Consider the following 11,638-nt stretch of genomic DNA (forward strand, 5'->3'; position numbering starts at 1 on the left):
TCGTAGAATAACCCGAGTTTTGAGTTCGTATGTATATGAATATACCACTCGGCCTTCGTGGTATATTTCTATGCTTAAGAACGACAAATGAGTGTTATTCTACGATAAACCTTATGTAGATACTTACCATTTCGATTCTAACACGACTTACTTCAAATAACGTTACACGAGAATCAGAGGAGTATTCTTATCAAACGTGTTAAGCTGCAGCATTTAGCTTTCGGAATTAGCTCCCGCGTAAGGGGTGACGACGTTATTTTATGGAAAATATACAGGCAGTTATAAATGGAATAGCCTAAACACGGAGCGCGCGCAGCATAGTTCAAGGTCAGTTTATTTCAGAATAACCCGAGATAGATTTTGCTCTACTTGTATGTTAATTATTAGCTGGTCGTGTTAGAATTTTTGATAAACACAGGTTTATTTTTTGCATTTTTTTTCTTTTGTTTAACTGAACTCAAAGGACGTATGCCTTAACATTTTTAATATATCGAGGGAATAGTGTTGTAAAGCTTGCAGAAGTCTATATATTATATGTTTTAAGCGCATTTCATTTAAAACAAACATACTGAATAAAAGGGTAATAAAAGTTCAATGTACAAATGATAGATAATCAAAGAGAGAAGCTAGATGTACGATGTTAAGACGGTGGTTCCTGTGCTTCTTGTCACTGTACAGACTTCCGTCGTCAACTACTTTGAAATACAATTTGCAGATGAAACAGAGTGAAATTAAATGCATTTACCTGAATGAAAAATATATTTTTAGCGGTAAAAGTTTGAGCAGTCATCCGAAGTAACAATTATGTCCAAATACATATACAGTTTTACCCATGCCGATTCCGACCTAAATTAGTAATCCATTGAAATAGATGCAGCGAACGTTACTGGGTTATTCGGCTTAAAGTTCGGAAGTTTTAAACGTTGACCGAATACGGATATTTCTACTTTACAATAACACAGATGTTCTGTTTTATATAATGTATTAAGTTTTATACAATGTATTAAGGATGTAGTACACCATAAAAGCTGAATATTACCTACATCCGAACAAAATAAAAGAGAAAAAACAGAAACATACACAAATAGGAACTTACCAGTACAAGCAACAGCAACATCACTATAATGAGTACATGAGTTATTAACTTTGTATGTGCAGTTGTTGAAATCAGTCGCCCGATACGGGCAATCTAGCTCAGTTACGAAAATCGGACCGACCCCTTCACCATACGTATATGCACTTGTATAATAACGTCTGTATCCCCTATAATATATAACAATTTTCATTTTTTAACATCTTCTGGTACAATACTGTGATTACCTGGCAGGAATAAGTTTTAAACACTTAAGTACACAGAATCACTGTTACATATAAATGCAAGAATAATGTGTGCCTGTGCGTGTGCGTATGCATGTGCGAGTGCTTGAATGTCTGTCTGTCTGTCTGTCTATCTTCCCTAGTGAGAATGGAAGCATGCCGTTAAAGCACTTCTAATACGTTTTGTCATATTGTTTGATTTTATATTTTTGTTTAATACGGAACAGTTTTATCGAAGGACTAAAACACACGTTCTAAATTATTTTTCTTTATTAATTTTAATATAGTAAGGAACATTAACATTAAAAGTCACAGACGAATATTATATTATTTTAGCTACTTACTCGTATCCAAGTATACGGCAAATAGCGCTTGCTTCATTATTTCTGAAGGAGTAGGAACAAACAGTTCCCCAGGTGTTGTTGATTAAAATTTCCACTCGACCATCGAATAAGCCAATGCCATTCACCAACCGTATTCCGGAAATGTTAAGAGGATAACCTTGATAACAAGAATAATATGACAAATAAATGTATTGCATTTTCTGTTTCTTTAAACATTATCAAATGTGTTATGTTTTTGCAAATTATTCCAATCTATTGCCATACACAGGAAGCGTGACTTCAGAGAGTCACAATTTGAATGATCACTATGTTTTTGGGGAAAAAATCAACTTTAAAGAGACAAAACTATTTCAATCATATCTCGTTTTAAATTTCAAACAGTTCTGAGGTAATAAGCAAATGACGATGATAGACATGTTAATGCGATTTCTATATGAAATGCAGCGTATTGTAACATTAGCTCTGTAAATCTTAATTTTTCTCCAGATTGATACCGTCACCCTGGCCTGACCAGTGGACCGAATCGGCAGTGTGACCCCTCAAAATGTAGATCGGAGCAGACACTTTAAAGACATATTGTCCATGGTTGAAAGGGGCAAACACAAAAGCCACAGCAACCGGATATTAAAACATGCTTGTAATGCGATTTCTATATGAAATGCGGCGTATAGTAACTTTAGCTCAGTAAATCTTACATTTTCACCAGATTGATACCGTCACCCTGACCTGACCAGTGAACCGAGTCGGTAGTTTGACCCCTCGAAATGTAGATCAGAGCATGCACTTCGAAGAAATATCTTCCATGATAGAAGTAGCAAACAGAAAAGCCACAGCAGCCGGATATTAAAACATACACGCCTGTTATCTTTTGACGGATAAATACGACATGCGGTACTCGATAAGAGTTAAAATGAACGCATAAATGCAATCTGCGTCCTTAATGAGTTAAGGAAAAGAGTTATACTTTCATAGCAAAATTTATCATCTAAAATTATTGTAAATATTGAAAAAAAAACTAACAACAATTTATTTGATAGTACCTATTGGCAAACATGTAATAGGTGTCCATTTTCCATTACTATCACAGTGGCTTATATAGGTGCCAGATACATATCCTGTATCACATCTTGCTGTAACAGTTGTCCCATTAGCAAAAACCGAAACAACTTGTCCATTAGCTATCGTTATCTCTCCACATTCTGAACGATAATAATGGATAAATGACATTATCATCGTTTTATTTGATGTTTTGAATATATTTTTAGAATACAAATTAGCTTAAAACTTATACAAGTTGTCTATAAGTGATGGTTTTTGTTCCAGGAAAGGCCTGCATAGTGTTTATTGACCTGTTATTGGATCTATGAAATCTCCTCACAATTCTACAACATCATACATTATTTATAATAATTATAACTAACTTATCTGTATGTTCCTTTTTTTAAAAAATAATTCAGTATGGTTTCGGCATTGTAAAAAGTTTGTTTATCCATACTTGAAAAAATAAACGCAAGAAAAAAATGGCACCACATGCTACTGTCAGGTACTGCGAAACTGTACAGATTTCTTAACAATTAGAACATGGCATTTTACATATATATTTTATGGGCTTTACATCTATGCTTCCAATTTAATAAAAATCAAGTGCAAGTATTTAATCTACTCGATTTTATTCATATCTACAATCTAGTAGAATCATTGATGCAATATGGCCATTTCAGTGAACAATTTACATTCAGTCGTCATAACATGTAGTAGATTAAGAATGTTTGCATGAAACACTTCGACTTTTCTGCTTATATACCTGTACATGTGATCCCAACATCTCTTTCATGAGAGCATATGAATTCATTCGGAACAAATGTACACTCTTGCAGGGTTGACTCATATCCTCTGCAATGGAATTCCCTCGCAAAAACCGGTCCCACACCTTCTCCAAAATGGGATCCCGTATGAAAGGATGTCGCCCTGATTCAAATTTATATTATTTATAAGACAATATTAGTGTTAAATCTAAAATAGAATACAAATTGACAAAATGACACATTTATAAAGCAGCTTTTTAATGTAGAAATCGACCAATTGAAATACGTACGAAAAATTCATCATACGGCACATCACGATTGCATCAGCCATGTCAAAATTGTTATCACAGACAGTTCCCCAAACTCCATCAATGCTTATTTCTACACGTCCTTGATAGGTTCCATCTCCGTCTGCCAGCCTAATACCATTGATATTCACGGTATCATATCCTGTAAGTCAACACAGTTTTATAGTGTTTTTTATCGTAAATATACCTTAATATGTTAATTGCTTTTTCTGTTTTATGTTAAATGCTTATTTGTGTTCAACATATAGATCTAATAGTTTTATCAATAAATATACAATTATTTTCATACGTTATTCTAATTTTTATCATTTTCTTCCCTATATCATGCTTAAAACAAATGAAAAAATGACCATCTACCTGAAAATAGATATAATGCCGCGTATAAGCATACAAACTGGAAGAATGTTTTCATTTTTCACGTTATCGATCCATTGTCCTGTAAAGAATAACGTAGAATAAGTACATTTTAGACGCTACGTTAACGTTAGTAACGATAAACCTACATGACCCCTGATCCAATATCTGATGTTACATTCCTCTTAAGATAGAGAGGAGTGAGGGGTGTTGCCTTTTTCTTACCTTTCATTAACGATTCGATCAAAACGAGTCTTGCTTTCGTACTGTGCTTCTTCAGGATTATCTTAAAGATTAAATCAACAATAATATTTAAGTGCAGCGTCCGTAAAATGCTTCCCGTGTTTGGGTTCAGTGTTGTTAGTACTTCTTGTCCATTGAGTGTCAGTTCAAAGTTATTGTATAATACAATTCTTATAAAACTGATGCCAGGGGCCGAAAAGTTGTTTGCACATTGCATTGCCTCTCGCGAACAGATATTGACAAGCTTGGTCTGTTATCTTTGGCTGCATTCCATGATTTCTAAAGATCGTCTTATAGATAAAAGTATCTTGTATTATTATGATTTACTACAACTGCCCCTTTTAAAGTCTGAAACAAACACCATGTGTTGACAATCAACTAACTTTGAAAGTCATAATTTTCCCAATAGTTTAATTGTCCATGTTTATCTGAATTTGATTTTAGATATAAAGTAACTTCTCACACAAGACAATTCCACTCCATAATCTACACATTCTTAATCAACTTCAGTGTCAAGGATAATATGATCTGGTGTCTTTTCAAACAAGGACATCTATATTGATTTTTAAATCCTATTTAACTCACATCTTTCACAGATAGTATCCTAGCTAGCTCTTTTAAATTCACAATATAATCTGTCAACCCTTCAAACAGGCTAACATTCTGTTTCACATTTAGAAAAAAATAGGTAAAAACGTCAATATTTGCGAGTATAAATATACAAAGCAAAACGTTCTTGATCACATACCATTTACCAGTAGGTACTTTATATACTGTTTGACATATGCGTACATGTATACTTTTATTTGTACACTAAAACTGTGTTCAGAAGTTGTTAAACAATTTAAAGCTGCTTTCCACAGTCTAATTAAGTTCCATTATAGAAAAACAACAATTCTACCTGTACTTGGTCAAATAATTCTGGTTTCAGTAGTGAATCATTGATAAATGATGGCGACGACATAGCAGAAGAAAAAAGCATAGCAATTATGACAATAGCACCGTTAACCTTGGCGCATGCGCTTATATGATTCATCATTCAGCGGGGTCAGTATCATACTTTAGACTTTTCCGCACAATACGGAAAACTAATTTATGCTATGTAAACCAAGACATATATGTTACGGTCAATTTATCTTACTGAAATCTCTGAACTACTGCTCGGATTCGCTTATGTTGATTGTTTACATCCGGGTATTTTTTGATGTACTGGAAATTCCGGAAAGAATAATCTACTTTCAATTTCACGTTCTAAAAATAGGTCTCAGTACTCCGAAGTAAATAAGCGATTACAAAGTAACAATATGAAATTCAAATAAAATAATTGTTATTTGCTTAGTTTGAAACCATAAAGAAAATATAGAAAAATGATAAGATTGCTTGCGATTCCATGGAAAGTAGCTTTAAGATTTGTATAGGATATTCAAAACGCCATATTAACGAATGTATAATGTTATTCAAATAAAAATTTGTTAAACAACGTCTTTGTTAAAATATCAATAAGTACCATTTAGTACCTTCATCGAAGATGCTTTGGATATAATTGAAACGACTGACCGTTACTACAGAGTAAATCAGCAATTATCAAAACATAACATTAAATGACTGCGTGATGGATTATATTAAACTATAAACAAAAATGTTCCCACCATTAAAGCTGGAAAGTCGCCATATGAAATATCATGTGTAGGTGCGACGTTCCAAAAAAAAAATATAAAAAATAAACAAAAATGAATAATTCTGTACTTTGATTTGGTCACATCGTCAATGTTGGTCTTTAAATTATCATCAAGCTGATACGTATTACAGCACTTAAGCTATTTATTAATAGATATCGTAAAACTATTTGAATACTAATACCATTATCAATAATGTATAGCTGACACTTGAAAATAAAAGGTGTCAAAAGCAGTAAAACATATGCATAAGCTGGACTGGAATCATCATTTCACATACCTTATCATGATAATAGGTAAGGGTAGATTTCTCGGAAGCACAGAACACCAAAACCACAGCCCCAGAGCCATGCATTTGAAGTTAGTTATTTTTTCAGTCACTATCTCAAATGTTTTAATTAATGTGTATGGTAATGCGTTCATGAATTTTCATTATGGAATCTCAGTATTGTCTGCCGAATATATATTGATGAAAAATTGAAATGCTTACTCTTATTTCAAAATGATAAACAAATAACGCTATATTTACAATATTGATTTCATACCAGATAATATAGATCTATGTTTGTTTGAATACGGGTAGTGTATTCAACCGATCAATACCTACAAAGAAGGCTATATCAGTCCTATGGAGGTATTTCACTAGCACCAGCAATGTATAAATTATACTGATGTATTTCAAATTGTCGTTTATTTAGAGATTTCATATAGACAACACAATAGCCGATGGCCAGAAAGGGTTTCGAAAAGGAAAGAGCACCACTGACCACATTTCTTTTACTTACAAGCTTTATTTCCACTGCAGAACTCGTGTGCATTTCCTGATACAAAGTTGAAAACCTATAATAATTTTTTCGCTGTGACATTAAACCAAAAAAAAAAATTTATTTTATTAGCAGTCTACACATTATATGCAATGCATTTTGTTTGTTTGTTTGTTTGTTTGTTTGTTTTGGGTTTAGCGCCGTTTTACAGCAGTATTTCAGTCATGTAACGGCGGGCAGTTAAGCTGTCCAGTGTTCTTGGATTCTGTACCAGTACAAACATGTTCTCCGCAAGTTACTGCAAACTTTCCCACATGAATCAGAGGTGGAGGGCTATTGATTTCAAACACAATGCAATTAATGGTTGGTGTTTTGTAATAATACGATAATTAATCCTAAAATACCGTGCTACATTCAGTAAATTTCGATGTTGTATAGCACCATTAAAACTTGAAAAGGCCGTTATGAGGGCCTCGAAATTAAAAGGAAAACGTGCCATTGTTTGGGTTGAGATTCATGTGATGTTAAATTGTTCGGTACTTATTAATATAAAGACAGTTACTTTTTAGCAAAGCTGTTTCAGTTTTATTATCTTATTTAAGCATTTTTGTAAATATGTGTGCAATAATCTCAACTGTGATTCGTGGTAAATGTGTATTCATTGTATGTATATCCATGAGAATAAAGTGTACACGCCACTTGAAGTGACAGCTCAACCCAAAACTGTATTTTACTATCCCTGTAATCCCGAAGTTGTGGCAAGTTTCACTTATCAATTACACGAGCTTTATGAAGTGGAACTAATCATAACTGATTTGTAACTAAAGTAAACATGTTGCTAAAGATGAAATTCAAGAGAAAAAAATCATTAAAGAGGATGGAAGTGCCATTTATATGTATCTCGAGGACAATTGCCCATGTGTCACTGAAATATTTAGTAATTTTCTTCAAGAAACCAAGCCCCCATTAAAAAAATATTGAAAATTTGTCGAATTATGCAAGAAATTCCGCGGATTACATTTATCTTGAGAGATAGGTTTTTTTTAATGTATCACCTTCTTCTTACGTCCGATCGTTCTACGAAATACCTTGACCTGCGACGGTGTGATACGGCGCGCAAATTCATATATTAAAGATTTAGTTTCTTAATGTATGATCCTATAATATTAATAATGAATTTGCAAAGAAGAAAAAATAATTAATACGTGTTTTTTAGTTATTTTTTCCAGTAACCCTATACATATAAACAGATACATTTTACCTGAAATGTAAAGACATATACATGATTTTAACCGTTTTTATATGCATGTTTTTAAAATAATTGATATGTTTTGTATTTTAAATGCATAAATAATATGCCTTTTTGTAGGGAAAAAAGGTTTAGTCAGACACATAGACGTACACTGAACAAAACCGAAAATCGCGTATGTCGAATTTTGACTTTAAGGGAGCGGAGGACTATTGACAAGATTAACTTGTTCGAAATACCGAGTTTCAACTCTATTCGAAAAAGTCTACCCGTCCGCAACGATAATTCTTTTTTTCCGAAAGCCTCCAATGTAATTTTCTTATCTTTACTTTATCATTATCAGATCTTTTATTACACAATAAATATAATTTTTCATCTTTTGTTTCGTTTCTATTAATATATGACAAGTTAAAAGAGTTTAACTTTGATCTTTACATAAATATTCACATTAATTAATCGGTGTATATTAAGCCTATTCATTGTAATCGATTTAATAACATTTATATACAAATGAAGGTGTCATATTGCAGAGGTGTCAATTTATATTTTGTCTAATTTGTTTAACATGTATATCTAAAAGAAATCCGCCCGCTTAGTTAAATAGGGAGAGCACCGATCTACGGATCGCGGTGACGTAAGTTCGATCCTCGGGCAGGCCGTATCTTGTCCGTGACGATTTGATAAAAGACATTTTGTCTGCAACCATTCGTCCTCCACCTCTGATGCATAATGGAAAGTTGGCATTTCTTGCGGAGAACAGGTATGTACTGGTACAGAATCCAGGAATGCTGGGTAGGTATATAAACGCACCCCCACCACTCCCCCCCCCCCCCCCCCCCACACACACACACGCACACCCCAAATAAAAAGAAACCTTTTAAACCTTTTCATACATTTGCGTTCATACACAGTCAAACTCGATTGGACAGGCAAAATAAGTTGGAGTTATTAGTAGTTTGAACGTTAAAACAAAATTCATAGGGAGCTGACGATGAGTTTGAGCGAACGGTGGTGTTCATATTATACCAGTTCGAGTAATGTATACATTTTCATCAAAAGCTTTACAGCAAATAAGGAGTCACACCATTGATTTGAATTTACGTGACAATGGATTGGTTTAACGACTAGACCCACAGAGAGAGCAGAAAGTACTCGCAAGCTAGGCGGCTCCAGTTACGTGGTATTTGAGGTGATGGTCCTTGCCAGCGTGCAGTCAATAAAAGCATTAAATCACATGTGCTTTAGCAGTGCTGATAAGCTTTGACCAGATTTTCGTTGATACATGGTTTATTAAATTACAGATATAAACTGTACTGTGTACACTAAAATTCTGAGGTATTATTTGCAACTACATTCTTAAGTAACAACAGTCTTCATGTGCCCAAAATAAAAATAGACTCAATACTTTCTATTTGTGTATTAAAATAGGATTTCAGTGGGGTATTGTCTGTGGAAAAAATGTAGTTAGTGAAAGCAACAGCATTGATATGTGCATATGGTGTAGATTATATCTTTTAAGATTTGTATTCTAATATAACTGTAGTTCTACATTCAAAATACAAAATTTCGTGAATTATTCTAAATTTAGTAAGTTGATATGATAGCTGACCTATTTTCATATCCTTTGTATAAGGGTATACTTATCTGCAGCTGTAACAGTTTTCATCAAAGAGTTTTTAATGAAGGAACTGAGGCATTTACATCAAAATAGGTGCAGGGAGATGTACATATTGTATTTTGCAGCCCAGGAGTATGAGATATATTGAGATATCATATATATCAAAATGCAAACGGGCTAATGCGAGCATTGTGTATTTTTGCGCTTAGTTAAGTCTTGGTGCTAATCACGTTTGCTTCTATGCAGAATTTGCACGTTGTGTATTTTCATCACGTAAACTAACAACTAGATACATCCAGCGTACATTGGTTGATCATTTACTTTTTGATCAGTATTTTAATGCATAAGATTTTTTAAAAAAAGTGAAAATTTTAGTTTCTTTTGACTTAGCATTACGTCACAGCGACATAATTCATAATATATAATATAATATATTATGATTTTCCAAAGTTTTTGGTAGAGCAAGAAATTCCATAGTTCTCCTCAGTATAGTTTTTTTTTTATAATCACGGTTGCGGGTCTTTAGTAGAATCTCAGACGCATAAAATATATATAACTTCTCTCTATAGAATACTTTGCTTTTAATAATGTCAATTAATTGTTTTAACTTACTAAGACGAAAGCATTGTACAATTACCTTGAGCAAATTATCCAAATCAGTTTGTCCTGAAACACAAAACTGGGATAAATAACGTTAGACGGGGCTTTTATACTTATGAAACAGGAAGAGAAAATAGATAGTAGTTATGCATTTTAAAATTGATTTAAACGAATGTTCGATATATGAATGAACATGCATTTCATAGTGGAGCATTGTCAATGAGATACTAATGTTAAATACCAAATCATTCAGTTAGAAGACAATGCATAACAATGATATCGATCGGCTAAACTAAAGGTTTGAATGCAATAATTGACATTAAATTAGCAGCATAAATAGATATATTTATACCTGTAATGAATACATTTACAAATTTTATATATGCAGAAAAGTATAGAGACACAAACGTAAACTTATAAAACATGCATATAAGAGTTGAAAAGTCTGTTAATTCTGAACGTTTAGCATTTGGCGAATAATAAATTGTGCTGCTAAAAATCACATTTTTCTCATTTTCAAGTATGGTGGCTGATTTCTGCCATGTCAGGTTGTCCGGTTGGCGGAATGACAAATCAGCATGGAAACACGACAAATACGGAAGGTGTCGTTCTTTCGCGTTGTTTCTTTGCTTTACCAACACGACAACTCAACATTTCAGAAATCACAATGCTCCTAGTCAGTAAACGAGAAGTTGCGCTTGTGCCGCCCAACACATTTTTAAAACAGTATCTATTCCACCGCAATTATTTTCTAAATCGATCCAAAAACGTAGCAACGTTTCCTGTAGGTAATGCCCTAATCACCCATCAACAAACGGACAAAAGTTTGTCGTTCTAAGGAAAAATAGACGTTACTGCGGAAAGTGTAACTGCTCAAAACAACGTTTCCACTTTCCAAGACTTTCCACAGAGGTTCACACCAACACTGTACGTATAACTGTTTCTAGTCATAAGCACTGTAGTCAGTTTTTTGTTATCTTTTATTATATAAGAAAATAGTTGGTTGTTATACTTAAATACTAAATGTAGTAAAAGAAATACAAGCATTTTAAGATTTAAACGCATAAACATTCAAAGCTTTATAATGACTATGTCAGCTTTATTTAAATGAGCAAAATCATAATTAAATCATGGATATGTTTCACAAATATCAAAACTTGAATACCAATTTTTTAAGGCATAATTAGCATGACAGTTCAATTATAATCAAATATTGAATGACCTTTTTGTGTGTTTAACGAAAATTAGATTTGCAGTTTTTGGCACTGACTGCATTTACTGATTTATATGTAAATCAATTTTGATCAAATTACCCCTCTATTTGTGCACTGTGCACAAATATAATTATAAAGAACTGGTT

General features: G+C 33.2%; 1 protein-coding gene across 3 annotated transcripts in view; it reads right to left on the reverse strand.

Annotated features, from left to right (window-relative positions):
* LOC123542087 (uncharacterized) overlaps positions 1-10,451 on the reverse strand; it is a 166,002-nt gene extending 155,551 nt beyond the window's left edge. For all 3 annotated transcript variants that reach the window (XR_008368554.1, XR_008368555.1, XM_053530955.1), the window contains exons 1-7: positions 10,316-10,451; positions 4,132-4,210; positions 3,757-3,916; positions 3,466-3,629; positions 2,702-2,860; positions 1,662-1,818; positions 1,097-1,263 (exon numbers count right to left, since the gene is read on the reverse strand). Coding sequence is in view for 1 of the 3 variants with exons in the window: in XM_053530955.1 (XP_053386930.1) it covers positions 1,097-1,263; positions 1,662-1,818; positions 2,702-2,860; positions 3,466-3,629; positions 3,757-3,916; positions 4,132-4,186 (862 nt within the window). In the remaining 2 variants the exon portion in view is untranslated. The remainder of the gene's footprint in view (positions 1-1,096; positions 1,264-1,661; positions 1,819-2,701; positions 2,861-3,465; positions 3,630-3,756; positions 3,917-4,131; positions 4,211-10,315) is intronic.
* Positions 10,452-11,638: the final 1,187 nt, after the last annotated feature.

This window comes from Mercenaria mercenaria, chromosome 19 (genome assembly GCF_021730395.1).
Source record: "Mercenaria mercenaria strain notata chromosome 19, MADL_Memer_1, whole genome shotgun sequence".
NCBI classification, from domain to species: Eukaryota; Metazoa; Mollusca; class Bivalvia; order Venerida; family Veneridae; genus Mercenaria; species Mercenaria mercenaria.